This window comes from Ctenopharyngodon idella, chromosome 8 (genome assembly GCF_019924925.1).
Source record: "Ctenopharyngodon idella isolate HZGC_01 chromosome 8, HZGC01, whole genome shotgun sequence".
NCBI lineage: Eukaryota > Metazoa > Chordata > Actinopteri > Cypriniformes > Xenocyprididae > Ctenopharyngodon > Ctenopharyngodon idella.
Window position 1 is genome coordinate 22402445 of NC_067227.1, and position 17754 is coordinate 22420198.

The window sequence follows — 17754 nt, forward strand, 5'->3', positions numbered from 1 at the left end:
TAGTCACTATGAAGTGTCGTAGTATAGGAAAGAGCTATGAGAAGATTTTTCAAAGTTCTCTTTTGGTGTTCCACAGAAAGAAATAACAGCATACAGGTTAAGAACAGGATTATTGTGAACATAAAAATGACACAATGTTCATTTTTGGGTGAACTGACCTTCGTAAATGACTCTGTAAATGACTATTTACAAACATCACAGAACACAGCTGATCTTCCCAGTTGATGTTCTGCCAGATCTGTACAGATGCCATGAACAGAACCTGCTTGTTTAGGTCAGACTTTGTGGTCAATTTTTCACCTTAGTATGTTAAAGGTCTAAAATGTGCTGTTATTTTCAACCTGCACATAGGTTAAAGTGTCCTTAAAAATGACATTTCTGTCATTAATTACGCACCCTCATGTCATTCCAAACCCGCAAGACCTTCGTTCATCTTCAGAACACAAATTAAGATATTTTTGATTGAATCCAAGAGGTTTTTTATCTCCCATAGAAAGCAATGAAATTACCACATTTAAAGGGATAGTTCACCCAAAAATGAAAATTTGATGTTTATCTGCTTACCCCCAGGGCATCCAAGATGTAGGTGACTTTGTTTCTTCAGTACAACACAAATGATGATTTTTAACTCCAACCGTTGCGGTCTGTCAGTCGTATAATGCTTGTCAATGGTAACTCCATCTATAAGAGTCAAAAAAACACGCACAGACAAATCCAAATTAAACCCTGCAGCTCGTGACAACACATTGATGTCCTAAGACACGAAACGATCGGTTTATGTGAGAAACCGAACAGTATTTATATCATTTTTCACCTTTAAAACACCACTATGTCTAACTGCCTTGCGCATCCCGTTGGTGAGGTCTGAAACCGCGTTCTGATGACGGAAGTGATGTCTCGCGCTTTTGCTTGAATGAGTGCGAGACATCACTTCCGTTGTCAGAGCGAGTTCAGACCTCACCAACCGGATGCGCAAGGCAGTTAGACATAGTGGTGTATTAGAGGTAAAAAAAATGATATAAATACTGTTCGGTTTCTCGCACAAACCGATCGTTTCGTGTCTTAGGACATCAATGTGTCGTCACGAGCCGCAGGGTTTAATTTGGATTTGTCTGTGCATGTTTTTTTGACTCTTATAGATGGAGTTATCATTGACAAGCATTATACGACTGACAGACCGCAACGGTTGGAGTTAAAAATCATAATTTGTGTTCTACTGAAGAAACAAAGTCACCTACATCTTGGATGCCCTGGGGGTAAGCAGATAAACATCAAATTTTCATTTTTGGGTGAACTATCCCTTTAAGGTCCAGAAAAGTAGTAAAGACATCGTTAAAATAGTCAACGTGACTGCAGTGGTTCAACCTTAATGTTATGAAGCAACGAGAATACTTTTTGACTTTTCGAGAATACAATTTCTTCTCTACCCTGTCATTCTCCTACGCAGTTTACGTAGTAAACACAGTGCAGCGCTTCCGGGTTCTACATCAGAATGCAGGCTCAGTATTGGCCGGCTCCTGCGCCAGCATCACACGCATGCATCGTGGTGCTCATGTGAACAGCGTCGGCAATAATGAGTCAGTGTTCTGACGTAGAACACAGAAGCTCTGCAATGTGTCTTCAATGTAAACTGCGTAGGAGAATGACAGGAAAGAGAAATTGTTGAATAAAGTTGTTATTTTTGTTTTGTTTTTGAGCACAAAAAGTATTCTCCTTGCTTCATAACATTAAGGTTGAACCACTGTAGTCACATGGACTATATTAATGATGTCTTTACTACCTTTCTGGACCTCAAAAGGTGCAATGACGCTGCTGCCTGTGTGGATCAGAAACCTTCAAATTTCATCAAAAATATCTTAATTTGTGTTCTGAAGATGAACGAAGGTCTTACGAGTTGGAACAACATGAGGGTGAGGACTTAATGACAGAAATTTCATTTTGGGTGAACTAACCCTTTAAGTTGCTGACAGTCCACACGTTATTTAATCGTCTCAGACCTATAGTTTTGTTTACTGAGAAAGATTTTAAATTGCTTTTGGAGGGCAGTGTATGTGTTTTCATAATAACAGCTCAGGCTAATCAAATGTATTGTTTGATTTAATAATTTATTTTGCACAACTCAAGTGTTCTAGTACCGCAGTAGAATGAAGTGGCATAATTATGATGCTAAGCCTTTGTTATTGTGCAAACACACAGGTACGCCCGAGACAAATGGAGCCAAAAATTGTTGAACAATGAGCCAGAGGGGAAGACTTGATGCTGAAGCTCAGATTAGAGATATATGTAGTGTAGATACTGGTGTAGTAAAAAAAAAATTGTATGGTACAAGAGAAAGTATTGTTTTTTTATATTGAACTTGAGCTGGGAAAAAAAAAATAGTTCAGATATTTACTTTTATATTATGACATGCAGGTATATACACATACAGGTTTATAATGGAGATTTTAATGGCAACCCTAACCCCCAGCCCACACTTTACGTGCCTCCATACACATAGAACAGGACATAAGCTAAATCAGTAATAGTAAAGCATAGATGAGGGGTAATGATTTCACTTGTGAAGTCCTGCACATGATTATTATATGTGTATGTACATATATATGATTACTAGTGGGCCTATACATAATGTAGTCAATCTTTACACTGTGCTAAGCAACATGCCATTCTTTTATATGTAAAGATATTGCCTTATTGAGAAATATCAAGTATTATACAACTCTGCTGCTGCCATTGCTGTGAAACCAGCATGTTCATGTTTTATTGGAAATGTCTTAAGATCTCATGATATGTGGTGTACGATATGCATTTTAGCTTATGCTGCTCCTCTCTCTTTCCTTCTCATGTAGCATTTTCTTCTGAATATCTGTCTTTTGTGAAATTCTTCAAATGCATAGGCTGTTAAATGCCTGTCTGAACACGCAAGTTGACAAATGCACATGATATATAGACATGCTAGTACATTTAATCTTCTGTATGTTTAGTCCTGTATGTGGCTATATATTTTTGGAGCAGTTTTGTGCCAATTTTTCATCAAATGATGTGTTTGCCTTATGGATGCACACCGCTGAGCATTATTAGAGACATTATAAAGAACTTGATTCAGGTTTGTTATTGAAACATTTGTACGGTTTGCTTTTGGAATTGGTTGAATTCGTCATACCTCAAATGAACGTAATTTGCAGCACTTGCTTTTGTTCTGTTTTCTTCAATTTAATAAAGATAGCTTCAAACAATTGGATTATCTGTGGCCGTATGCTGTTGGTTGTTTCTTGTTTTATTTAATGACACGGACTGTTAATTTAATCTCGGTGTATTGTACTGGCTGAATGTGTTTACTGTGTGTTTGATGTGAAAATATATGTTTCAGCTATTCAAGCATCATTTCCCTCAAGGTGAGTGCAGACTGGTAAAAATGAACTGAAATAGCCCTGAACATAAGATTGATTGTGAACAACAAATGGAAAAAACCCTCCAGCATGTTAACAGAATTCATTTTTTACCAAGCAATACAAGGAAAAAGTGTTAGACTTGCATTATGGGCACCCATGGTGTACAGTTATATAGCAATATACCTTAAAAAATGAGTTCTAGTAAACATATAGTCCACAATATTGTTACAGAAGAGGAAAAGATGTTTTGAATACCTTTGTAGTGAACAGGAGGACAAATTGTGGGTAAAAATAATAATACACTGTAAAAAAAAAAAAAAAAAAAAAAAGAATTGTTGGTTTAACTTAAAAAAGTAAGTTGGTTGCCTTAAAATTTTGAGTTCATTGAAATTAAAAAATTGAGTTAATGCAATGAAGGTGATTGGTTTAATCAACAGAAACTCAAAATATTATCTGAACCACATTAATTATCTAAGCTGATTTGACAAAAGAAAAAATTTGATAAATCGTGAAAATAATTTTTTACAATGTAAAGTAAAAAAAGGATTTTTTTAGAAATAAAAAATATTAAAATTATTGTGTGTGTGTGTGTGTATATACACACACACACACACAGGGGTGCGCATAACTTTTTTTGGTCTGGTTCTTAAGGGAGCACCTGGAGATGTTGCTTGGTACTCACACTTCACGTGACATACTTATCCTAAAAGCTGTCCCCATCACTTTCCTCTTCACTGCTCTCCTCACTATCTTCTTTTCTCTCGAACATGGTGGATGATGATAATGATTTTTTTTTATTTTACTAACATTAATGACTACAGCAAGAATATTAGGCTGCTGTCACTTTAAGAAGGAAAGCATGGACCGAATAACTGACACACATCCGGTTTCTTTCTTAACTGTTCACTTATGACATAACCGAGAGAATACTTGCCGAGACAGGTATTTTGACATTATTTTGTGTGTATGTGTCCGTTCAAGCGCAAGTAAACGCGAAAGAGGAATTAATTTGGCGTTCGAGCGCTCTCTCTCTCTCTCTCTCTCTCTCTCTTCTCGCGTGCCGAACCGTTGGACCTTATCCGTACGGATCACGGATTAACTGCGATCCGTTGCACACCTAATAATTAAAGAACACACTTATCATCATGATTGCTATTTTACCAGAGATGGAGAAAAATCCTACTCCAGTAAGTAAAGTGAACCGGTAAGTGTCCCTGTGAACCGGTCCTCAAAAATGTTGGTACTCAAAAAGCGCCTCCCTCCATGTTTTCTGGTGCGCATCGTTTATTTTTACCACGCATTAAATTGATTAAATGTTACAGTAAATTTAAAATGTTACAAAAAAAATCTAATTCAAATAAATGCAGTTCTTTTGAACTTTCATTACATCAAAGAATAAAAAAGATTAATGTTTCCACAAATATATATAGCACAACTGTTTTCAGCAAAGATAATGGGAAATGTTTCTTGAGGAGCAAATCATCATATTATACATATACATATAAATACAATCATATTATGATTTCTGAAGGATCATGTGACACTGTAGACTAGAGTAATGATGCTGAAAATTCAGCTTTGCAATCACAGGAATAAATTACGTTTTGAAATATATTCAAATAGAAAACAGTTATTTTAAAAAATGTAGCTTTGGCAAATATAAGAGACTTCTTTCAAAAACATTAGAAAAACCTCACCGACCCCAAACTTTTAAACGGTACTGCATAAACAAAAAATAATGTATTAAAATTATCGCATTATATATTTATCTCTATTTCTCAAAATTGTTTCAATTTCCAGGAATTTCTTTATTAATAACGTCTCCCAACAATATATGTATTATATGATAAATACTTCACTGTCTGGACATGATGTTTATGAAATGAATAAATGAATCCTCTCACTTGGGCATGGGGTAATATCCAGTTTATAACACAACAGGAAGCTGTCTTCATTCTCATTTCATAGGGTCGTAATGGAAAACGGGAACAAACCGTAACAGCACAAGGGGTCCATTAGTATGATGTTGGCGTGATGTGTATGACAGACTAGCTTAACTGCATCATTGAGAGCCATGCTGTGGAGAAGGCCTGATGCATTATGAAGGCCAGGTCAACACACCGAAGCCTTAATGTACTGGGAAAGAGGGGAAGAGCAGGCGTCCAGCAAGTACCAGATAGAAGCTCTCCGGTCTCCTCTAAATGGATACAGAAGCAGCAGGACCTCGGCTGATGGGGAAAGCAAATCAGGCAATTTGGCGAGCGGTGCGTACTTAGCAACACTGCGTGAGGTTGATTGAATCTGTGTAGCCCACTCTCACAGTCCGCCTCTCAGGACATTGTAAGTAATTGCCCATGAGTCTCAGCTCCCCAGCACTAGATCTTCAGGCCAATTAGGCCTATCAAAGCCACCCACCCTGACCATTTATTGCCTCTATACTTGCTTGTTGACCTTTTGCATTGCGTACTCTAGATTGGAGGTTTGAGATGTGCTTAAAGGAGTTGGCGTTTACATGGCATCTCAAGGGCTGTTGAAATGAGAAAATGTGATTCTTGATCTTATGCTACAAATGTTTCCGGGTCAAATGATTGCCTGTCCACACAACCTAGACCACCCTCACTGATTTAAAAACAATGAAATAGATCGGATTACTATCCTAAATTAATTGAGGCCATCTATTTATTGCAAATTTTCACTATAGCAAATAAGGTAGAGCTACAGTTATCCAGTGATGATGAAAACCTCACTGATGAATATTACAGTGCAACAGGCATTATACATTTGGATGTGCTGCTTTAGATTTATATGTGGGATCCTGCAAAGAAACCCGTAGTCTGCAACTGAGTGGCTCATACGCTGTCTTGCTATTTACTGCAAGTAATGATATTGTAGAAAAGCTCTCCTTCACTTTCTCTTTACCTGTGTTTTCTGCCAGGAGACAGTAAAGTTCCACGGACAGAGACTTCGGTGTGTCTAGAAGGAAACACTGCAGACAGCTCATGAGTCAAGGTCTGGGAGAAAAATGTTGGAGAGGCTCTCAAAGGGAGAGCAACGTGGACGAAAGATTAATCAGAGCGCGCGCGCCCTCTGTAGGTGCATTTCAGAATGACAAATTTTATAACATGAACTGCTTCAAATTTCAACAGGTTTTGATGTTATATTTTCATTCCCTTTAATATATTTATATAGTTAATGTAAAGTAATTAATTAATTAATTATTTCAATAAAATAAATAAAACATTTATTTAAATTAAAAAAACACTAATAATTGTATATTAGATATTAAATTTATAATAACATGTATTTATAGGTTATTCATTAAATCAAATACATTAATTTATTAATGATTTAAATTATTAAATATATACTTAAAATATCATATATATAAATCTTGTATTTAAATAAAACATTTTATAAATGGAAAATAATTGAATAAATATCAATTTAAATGATAAAAAAACAAATAATTATGTATTATAAATTATAATATGTATTTATAGTCATTAATTAAATTAAATTAAACGAATATATTTATTTAATAATGATTTAAATGATTAATAATATTTTGTATAAAAATATTATCTAATTAATTTTTTATAAAATATCAAATTAATTTTAAAACAATGAAATAACATATTGATTTAAATATTGATTATAAGTATGAATATAATCAAACGGTAGCGCGCCCCCTAAAGGTGAAGGTACGAAACACAGTAAGAAAATAACAGAATATAATCCTACCTACAAAAATACTTCAGTGAATAAAGATGTTTGTTCATTATTTATCAGAAATATATATATATATATATATATATATAATATCTGAATGAAAATGCAGAAAAGTACTGCACATAGCAGTTTTTCAATTAAAAAAAAATGGTAATGTAGGGGGGTTATTCTTTAATGGGGGGTCATCAATTAAAACAATGAAATAACATATTGATTTAAATATTGATTATAAGTATGAATATAATCAAACGGTAACGCGCCCCCTAAAGGTGAAGGTACGAAACACAGTAAGAAAATAACAATATAATCATACCTACAAAAATACTTCAGTAAATAAAGATGTTTGTTCATTATCTATCAGAAATATATATATATATAATATCTGAATGAAAATGCAGAAAAGTACTGCACATAGCAGTTTTTCAATAAAAAAAATAATGGTAATACAATATTCTTTAATGGGGGGGTCATCAATTAAAACAATGACATAACATATTGATTTAAATATTGATTATATAAAAATATTTAAATAATAACAATGGTAACAATATATAACAAAATTAATATAATTTAATAATGCATTGTATAATATAAATTCATTTATAATAACATGTATTTATAACTAATCATAAAATTTAAATGATGAAATTAAATTAAAATAGATTATAAAAAAATATAAATTAATAAATTACTTAATCAAGGTTATCAATCAAAATTTATAATTTAAAATTTCTGATAAGATGTTTCGAGGCAGTGTTTAAACTATGTATGTTAAGTATAAAAATCAAAGTACCGTGACCAAGTTTTTTTTTTTTTTTTTTTTTTTTTTACTTTATTTGATTTTATCTGAGTAACATGTTTTTTTTTTCCTCTTACATTTCACTTGCTTTCACATTCATGTCATTGGCACCACAGCAAACATTGTTTTCATACAATTTCTCGGGTCTTCCAGGTAATGCTATAGATTTTCCAGAAAACCTTCATTAAGTATGTAAAATGTTTCAAACAATCCTTCCCAAGATAACAATGACCTAACCTTTTTCCAGTTATTCCCTTGGATACAAACTCTTCTCTAATAAATGTGTAGTAAAAGTTACATTTTATAAATTTCCCTATTATCCATTAACCTTTTTGTAATGCCGAGTGTGAAATACATTTTACAAACCCCTTACAACATTTGTGTTAGTAACTGCAATAAAACAGATATAGATCTAGTGCTCCATTACCCTTAAATGAAATAACTCAACAGTGTTTAAAACTCTCATGATCAGAATCTCTCCGTCTACCACCTCTATCTCCACACAACAAAACTAAAACATCTTTTTGAATACCAGAACAAAGAAAAAATAGATTTTAATACTCCAGACCTTCATATAGTAGCTTCGATTGGGTATAGCAAAGGTTACATGATGTTACATGATCTTTGCCCTCTGCTCTGTATGGCCTAACATCAGACAGGCACCACTAGAGCATAGTTTCCGCACCTGCCTTCATAAAGGCCACATAAAGCCTCTAGAGGTGAAAAGACACTAACATGATGAACCTAACACACTCTCAGAAGAAATCAGACACTGGACCCATTAAAGTCAGATTGTTTTGTTTTTTATATTACAGATTTAACCAGAAATTAGGTCATTTAGATCTTCCTGAATTGTTTACCTTCCTTAACCAATTTGCGAATTGTTCAGAATGGGATGTAAAGGTCCAGTGCTGCCACATGCTGAGGTGTAAATACTAGTTGGTAGCGCTGACCAGCAGTGCGGGACTCACAGATGTTTACTTGAAGCTATACACTTTTATAACAAAGGCAACGGCCCTGTTTACTTCTCTTGTCATACTCAACTCGTGTCCCCTGCTGGTCAGGCTCAGGTTGTTTGCGACAGCTCTCATTCAGCTGAGGGGGCGGGACGTCACTGTCAGGTCTCCCTGATGCTGTTGTCCTGCACCTTCAGACCTTGTCATCGTCAGGAGGCTGGAAGAGCCTCCTCACAGTGTCAGAGGCCTGCCACGCGCCCATTGCCCTCCCCGTGAAAGAGCTGTCGTCAGTGTCAGCATCAGCTGGTGACAGAAGAATCTGCCCCCTGCTGTCAGCTGTACTGGACTTTTCACCTAATGTGCTTAGCTCAGGGCCGTTTCATGGCTGGTTGTTCAACGGCTACCTGACCAAAGTCAATCTGGGTCAGGATCTGCTGACCCACATCAACCTGTTGTTGGCCGTGGTGGTGGTGGTGGTGGTGATGATGGTGGGAGCCACCATGCCTATGCCTTTCTGCACTGCCGTGGTGATGCTCGTGATGACCATGTTCGTGATGACCATGTTCACGATGACCATGATGTTCGTGATGGTGATGCTGTTCTTCCTCTGTTGGTGTATTCACATCTGTGGATTTCTTGCACTCTTCAAGTTGCAGTAAACTCTGTAACGACCAGAGGAAAAGGGCAAATTGAAAATACTGTATGCACTCTTAAAGTCGTCATGAAATCAAAATTGACCCTATTTACTTTGTTAGCGCACATTACTAGTCTTGTGGTGAACAATTAATTCGCTCAAGTTAATACACCGAAAAAAATGTGTTTGTCATGGTAATCTTTAATCAAAATCTGAAAATTTGCTTCTGCTCTGGAATGGCGTTCCTTCGCTAATGACGTCAGTTTGAAAATACGTCGCAAAACTGAAGTCGGTTGCAACTTCCGGTTCACTGGGACTTTAAAAATAAAGGTTCCAAAAGGTTTTTTTTTTATTGAAGGATCCCTTCAGAGAACAGTTCTTAAAATAACCATTTCTCTTAGTGCGAAGAACATTTTAATAATCTGAAGAACCTTTTACCACTATAAAGAACATTTTGAGCAATGGAAAGGTTCCATGGATATTAAAGGATTAGTTCACTTACAAATGGAAATGACCCCATGCTTTACTCACCCTCAAGCCATCCTAGGTGTATATGACTTTCTTCTTTCAGATGAACACAATTGGAGTTATATTAATAAATATCCTAACACATCCGAGCTTTATAATGGCAGTGAGCGAGATCAACGAGTATGAAGCTGAAGAAAGCCATCCATCATAAACGTACTCAACACAGCTACGGGGGGTTAATAAAGGCCTTCTGAAGTGAAGCGATGCATTTGTGTAAAAAAATATATATCCATATTTAACAAGTTATAAAGTAAAATATCTAGCTTTTGCCAGATCGCCTTCTGTATTCAACTTACGGAGAAAGTGTAAAACTCTCGCACTTCAAAAAGCTTACACTACGTCCTACGCCTTTTAAAAAGATTAACTGACGCGATGCAAGTTTCGTTTTTTCATAAGTTGAATATGGAAGGCGGCCTGGCGAAAGCTAGATATTTTACTTCATAACTTGTTAAATATGGATTTTTTTTTTTTACACAAACGCATCGCTTCGCTTCAGAAGGCTATTATTAACCCCTCTGAGCTGTGTGGAACACGTTTATGATGGATGGAGCCACTTTCTTCAGCTTCAAACTCGTTGGTATCGCTCACTGCCATTATAAAGCCTGGATGCGTCAGGATATTTATTAATATAACTCTGATTGTGTTCATCTGAAAGAAGAAAGTCATATACACCTAGGATGGCTTGAGGGTGAGTAAAGCTTGGGGTCATTTTCATTTGAAAGTGAACTAATCCTTTAAAGGTTCTGTGTGGAAACATAGATGCCAGTAAAGAATCTTTATTAATGCTTTTATTCATGCCAAACAACTTATATGAAACCATGAAATTTGCAAAAAAAGTTAAATATGAGAATTTGTGTTGTAATATATATTAAAAAAAATTATAGTGTTTCTAAATACTCTATTTTTTCTGAGAGCTGCGTATAAAGAACCTTTATGTTTAAAATTATGTTTTTAGTGGTTCTGAAACTGTAGTGTGCCCCCTAAAGGCGGAAGGAAGTATTGTAACTTCCCTTTCCTGAGCATTCACTTGCACATATTTAAATCTAACTTATGTTGTAACATTACAAGACTCCTTTTTGTAAAATTAAAATGTTTTAATGTCATAACATTATATCGCTGCTTTTTTACCTCTATGTTGCACTCTCCACAAATACCATCACAATAGGTATGTGTTATAGCCTCCTCCACATGTGGGTGGCTCAGGATGGTGTAGGGAAGAGACAGATGGTAAGTGAGTCGGCCACACCTGGTAGAAAAGTGTATTTAGTGGCATATTGATTAAGTAATAGTGTTCATTGGGTAAATTAAACTGGATAAGTGATGAGCCGAACCTGTCATAGACCAAAATGTCATCCTTCTCAGCATTCACTGTCTGCCAGACATCCGGCTGGCTGAGGTCTTGGGCGTATAGGGTGATATTTATCAGCCGTTCATTGAGCAAGTGGTGCAGTTTTTGGGACTGTTCTTCTCGGTTGTTTACCACCATGTAGGTTATATTTACGTAACCTTGTTTCTCCATTTTCAGGAGCAAGTCATTGAGCCTTGAAGAACATTCAACAAGTTGGATTAGATAAATGCACCTTGTGTAAACAGTACAGAGAGAACACTTTCAAGAATGTGACCAGATATGATTTTGAAAAACAAGGTCTCATCAAACTTTGCTATGTTTGAATTTCAGTATAATCACTGCAACAACAAAAAAGTCTGCACTCACTTTGACGCTTGCTCCAAGCAGAACAGTCAGCTGGCCTGTAAGTAAGCCACCACTGTCACATGTCCAAGAGCGTTCTTCATGGGCTCAACCTCCCCAACCTTCCACGCAGGAGGAAGTTTACAGCGGGCTCCATCAGTTTCGCTCTCTGCACTGCAACCCGCCAGCAGGCAGAGAGCCAAGGTAAGGCTAAGCGCCTTCCACATGACTCCAAACAACAAACCCACTAACCTACACACAAACATCAACAGTTTATGTCTCACATAAAAGAGAAACAAAAAAATATATAATTTTTTTGGCATTCTCTAGAGCAGACATTGGAACTGTAAAATGCGGATTAACTTCCAACCTTATAATCAGCAACTGACATTTAAGATGCATATTTTATATTATTGTATTATTGTTTTTTTTTTTTTTTTTAATTATTTTATATTTTATTCATTTTTTATATTAAAATGTCAGCTATGTAAAATATATACTTACATATAATATACGATAACACAAGTATATATTTGTATTTATGTATATTTTATTATTTTTTATATTTTATTTATTATATTAAAATTGACAGCTATATAAAATATAAAATAAATATACTGCTATATAAGTAAAATATACTGATATATAATGTATAATATACTGATAAAATACTGATATTTCATTTAGTCTCTTTTGGTCCACACATTAAAATTACTGCCCACTCAGCAACTGCATATCTAATCATATCATTCTTATATCGGCCATATAATAATCATGCACCTGTAATTATGGTAATTAAAAAGATAGTTCACCCAAAAATGATAATTCTGTCATCATTTACTTACCCTCGAGTTGCCCTCTGTATGAATTTCTTTCTTCTGCTGAACACAAAAGAAGATATTTTAAAGAATGTCAGTAACCAAACAGTTAATGGGCCACATTGACTTCCATAGTATTTTTTTCCATACTATGGAAGTCAATGGAGCCCCTGTTTTGGTTACCAGCATTCTTCAAAATATCTTCTTTTGTGTTCAGCAGAAGAAAGAAATGTATACAGATTTGGGACAACTCGAGGGTAAGTAAATGATGACAGAATTATCATTTTTGGGTGAACTATCGCTTTAACCCAGATTTACTGATTAAAGTCAATAAAAGTGAGTTTGGGGCAAGGTCCATCCAGATGCTATTGGAGGACATTGCAAATGTATAACATGTAGTTATCAGAGCCAAAATAATGTGCACAAACTGGTGTGCAAATAATGCATTACTAACCATAACTACATTAAAACCTAGAGGATCTAATTTTTAAGCATATCTGAATAATTAAAAAAGATGTTGTTTTATAAAATAACTTAAAAGAACAAAAAGAATAAGATATCTCATAAGTGAGGAGCTTACTTGTTTTACTTGAGAGTCTTCAGCAGCGATACTTTCTGAGCTGGCTCTGACAAAAACAACCCGCTCCCACACGGCTCCTCCTATTTATACGCCTCTTGTTTTTCCTGACTAAAAGCGGGGCAAAGGTCTCTCTGTCCCTGTTTCAAAAACTTTAATAGCTCACGTATTCATCCCAGGGTTTACACGCATCAGCAGTATATATCTGTAACCTCCATCATGTGTTTGAAGGGACAAATCAAAACTTTGAGCTGAAAAAAAAAAAAGAATGCCTATAAGTGCATTAGCTGTTTGTTTTGTTTCTGCCAAGTCTTTTTCATTTTTTTTTTTTATTTTCTAACTGTTTCATTTCTTCATTTTGTGAAGAAAAAAAAGTGATAGCAAAGTTAAAAATGTCCAGGTAGGAAACAGTTAAAGAAAACCGCATTCCATACTTCTGTTTTCCCTAAGGCCTGAAAGAGGGGGTTGGGTGCAACACTGAAAAGAACTGAACCAATTAAGCATCAGATGACTGTGGAAAACATGGTTATTAAAGCATTAATTCAGAGAGAATCAATGATCGATGTGCATTTATTTGCATGGTTCTCTTAACATCCTGCAATTTTTGTTTGTGCAGCAGTGCACAGCTGGGTTAGTGTCAGCACTTTTCCTGCTGAGATGAAACTTTGAAACTTCCTGTCTTTTTGCTGAACTTTGATAAACACGCAGCAGAAATTCTGTAAGACAGAAAAAACAATGATAAAACACATTTCCTGGAAAAACTTACATAAACACTCAAACTCTGTTTCAAACATTTCAAAGAAAGTTTTAGGTTGACATTGTCTGTGTCCTGTATCTGAACTGGTTTATAATCAATTTCATTTAGTTAATCTTCGTTATCAGGTCTCATGATTTGGAGGATAGTTTGACCTCCTATAATGCACTTTAGATGCATTTATAACAGATCTACTGATTACTGACAGTTAATAGTTAACTTGAAGAAAGTATTATGAAATCATTTATTAAGATGAACTGATTGTCAGACAACAATACATTAGTCTTAACAAAGAATAAACCAAATCAATGGATAGTGCAACAAATAAATTGGACATTAAATGAATAGCATCTTCAGAAATTGTCTGATATATTTAATTTTAGGTATTTTTCTTAACCTGTGATAATCATTTTTAGGTTAGCCTAATGTTTAACTATCAAAACCTGCAATGGTTGATCCAATTCAGACTATGTGTGAACCTGGTGATGTTTGGTCCATATTTTAAAGTGGAAATGAAGCAGTCAAGTTAACACATTTAGTAAATGGATTTCCATATCAAAAATGATATAACAAACATGATAAATGCAACAATTTAAAAGAAAAAACAGTGTTTTGTTAAAACTTTTGTAGCAAGGGCGCCGCCATATTGCAGTACAACAACCTGTGGTGTCACTGGGTTGGTTGGCTCCATTGAATTAATGAAGATTATTACAGTTCGATTTTGGTCTTTGATTTTTCTCCTTAATTGATGTAAACATTTCATATATCAATAGAGGGCTTCAGTGTTATTTGTAAGACAATTGCGGGCTGATAATTATTATTCATTTTTTTTTTTTTTTTTTTTTTGTGGAAAAGTTGGTTAAAAACCTTATTTGCATGGAATGCAAAAAGATCAAAAAAAGAAAGAAAAAAAGGAAAAAAGATGATGGCAAGGAAGATGACATTTGGAGATTATCCAACGTATGAAGGCCTGATTGGTAAACGTGGAATCACAGTAAGAAATATTTATTTTGGTGTTTGCATCAGCTCTGATTTCCGTACGCTGTGGAATGACAGATGGTTTATAACGGTTGTGGTTCATTTTAATTTCTGACAGTAATATACAACATATTATATATTCAAGTATAACTATGGAAATCTTGTGTCTGTGTATCAGGAAGCAAAGTGTTCTCTGTTTCAGCGCCAGTTGCACTGGTCCTTTGCTTTAACACTGTAAAACTAATTTTCACATCCAGAAGCAATGCAGTAGTGGCTTCCCTTTTCTTCTTTTGTTGCTATGTGGCTTTACAGTTTCAATTTTTCACAATCTCTGTCTTCATCTTTCACTATCTGTCCTCCACTGTCTGTCTTTAACAGTTAAATATGTTATAAAAGCTATAACCATATAACAAAACATCTTTTTTTTTTTTTTCTTTTAAATGGTTACATTTATCATGTTTGTTATATAATTCTTGATTAGAGTGGAAATCCATTAACTAAATAATGTTAACTTGACTGACTGCTTTCATTTCCACTTTAACACTTTCGTGCATGAACTATGACAACCTCAGTCAATTGAGTTTGTTCCTGTTTGACCAGCAGACGGAGAAAAACTTCAGACAAGTCGTTGCATGTTCTTTTTTTTTTATCAGAACATAAGGACGTGATTCCATGAAAGATCTGGTGAACTCTGTGGAAACTCAACTCAGACTAAAAAACACTCATGCTCCTTCCACTGTACCAGAGTACATTGATTTACTTATTAGCTGATAATTCTGATTATGTTCAAAATGGACAAATTTCTACTATAGCTCTCCTTTCTGAGAAAACCTCAGACTGAAATTTACGTTGATCTATTGATGTTTTCAGACTGTGGAAAAAAAACTAGTGATCAGGTGTTTTCAATCTCATCTAAAATGAGTAGCATTGGGGGCATTATAAGTAACGTGCATTACATAATCAGATTACTTTTTTTATGTAACTGCAAATTACATTCTAATAATACAAATCCATTATTTACAACCAAAAAAGTTACTGCAGATTAAGTATTTTCAAGAACAACAGTCACAGTAATAGTATGAATTGTAGGTCAAATATAACTAGTGATGCATGATGTCCAATTTAGTAGACAGATGATTAATCAGAATATCCTCCCAATCTAAAATCAATACTTAGATGTTACAACATTTTTTTACCTGCAAGAGTAGGATAGATGGAATTGATGGATATTCCAGAACAAATTGGCATTTCTGACTGGCTGTCGGCCATCTTGGTTTGGAGAAAAAATACAATGGCTTACCACTTGGTGGCAAATGGCAATGTATAGGATGATGCACTGCAGCTATGCCATCAAAACCCATGCATGAGCACTGTGTGTGATGTTGTTGAGATCCTTCCGGATTATTTAGAGCAGACAAATGTGAGAGCTTCAGAGTCCTCTTAGGAGAAAAATATGAGCACTGTGTGTGATGTTGTTATGCAAGAAATTGCTTTTTGAATAGCTGTCCACTGTGGTGACCTCTATGCGTGAAAGGGAAAGATTATGTTGTATTTAATTTTACAGTTGTTTTTTTTATTTTTTATACTGCTTCCAGCAATCAAGGCTAGCTTATAGCATCAGTTTTTAATGTGGTACATTGTAGGTGCTATCTCAGTCTAGCCTCAGGAGGGCAGTGGAGAGCTTTGTCTGTTTTTCAATAATGCAGAGCATGCATGGGAGAAAAATCTCTCACAAATTACATTACAATATATAGCTACAATTAATTTTCAAAGATTAATTGATCAGAATAAATATTTTCTTTTGGTTTTATAAAATTCTGATTTATTTCTAGTAATTTGTGGATTTTTATTATTATAGCCTAATTATTTATTTGTGTTTTTGAACAGAAGCAACATTGCTATGTTGGATGACAATCACACTCCAAAAAAGTGCCTACTTTGTTTTAAAGTTTCACTACTAAAGAAGGGATATCTCTCCATTAGTAATATATATTTCATGGCATAAGTAAACTGTCTATACTTTTTCTATTAGTCATGGCATTAAATGTTGCAAGCATTGCAAAAAAAAAAGAAGAAAAATATTCCTCAGTATTTTTGTCCTGTTTTCAAAAACAAATATCTAAACATATTTAAATCAAGATACATTTACTTGAGATGCAAATGTAAACTGAAGTCTTGAAAAAACAACAAAATAAAGTGAGTTTATGCTTAAAACAAGAACACATATCTGTCAACGAGTTATGAAAACTTCCCTTTGAATTAATTGATTTTTCTGAGCCCAATGGAAGATATTTGTTCTTGTTCTAATAAACTCACTTCATTTTGATCAGCTTCACAGAGAGCAAGACTTCATATTTTATGTCATTTTGTATCTCCAGTAAATGCATCTTGATTTAGGAATCTGTGTATTTGCAGTGGAAAACAAGACAAAAATTGTGAGGAAGAACATCACATTTTTGCAGATCAGAATGTACAGTAAAAGTTATTTCCATATTCTAGTTGTTGGAAGCAGAGCGATTCAAGCTTTTTATTTTTTTATTTTTAAAACGTTATGAATTAAAATCTTCTATGGTCTTAAAAAAATTACCATCATAAACCTGCAGAAACCCTGGTCTTACGCTGTTAGTTGTTGTAAGCTACAATTAACAAAGAATAAATTAATTAATAAAATATGAGGCTGAAAGAGTAGGTATGTAGCCTACAGTACAAGGCTTTGATATAATGCTTTACTAGATCGTAAAATGTAAATAAAGATTACATTACAGCCTAAATAACAGGGTTTTTAGAATTAGTGTTTTGTTTTAATCCAAATCAAGTGTCCGGCCGATATTATTTTCTTATTTAGCTTTTCCATACTTGAAGATAACGGGGTCGTTGGGCACCGTTGCTTTGGTAACCACCA

General features: G+C 34.6%; 1 protein-coding gene across 1 annotated transcript; it reads right to left on the minus strand.

Annotated features, from left to right (window-relative positions):
* Nucleotides 1-7921: 7921 nt before the first annotated feature.
* Nucleotides 7922-13371, minus strand: selenop (selenoprotein P). Its single transcript, XM_051903084.1, has 5 exons — nt 13124-13371; nt 11750-11977; nt 11367-11576; nt 11164-11281; nt 7922-9535 (listed from the first exon to the last, which is right to left on the minus strand). Exons 2-5 carry the CDS (start codon nt 11950-11952, stop codon nt 8939-8941), a joined length of 1128 nt encoding a protein of 375 aa, XP_051759044.1. The 5' UTR covers nt 11953-11977; nt 13124-13371; the 3' UTR covers nt 7922-8938.
* Nucleotides 13372-17754: the final 4383 nt, after the last annotated feature.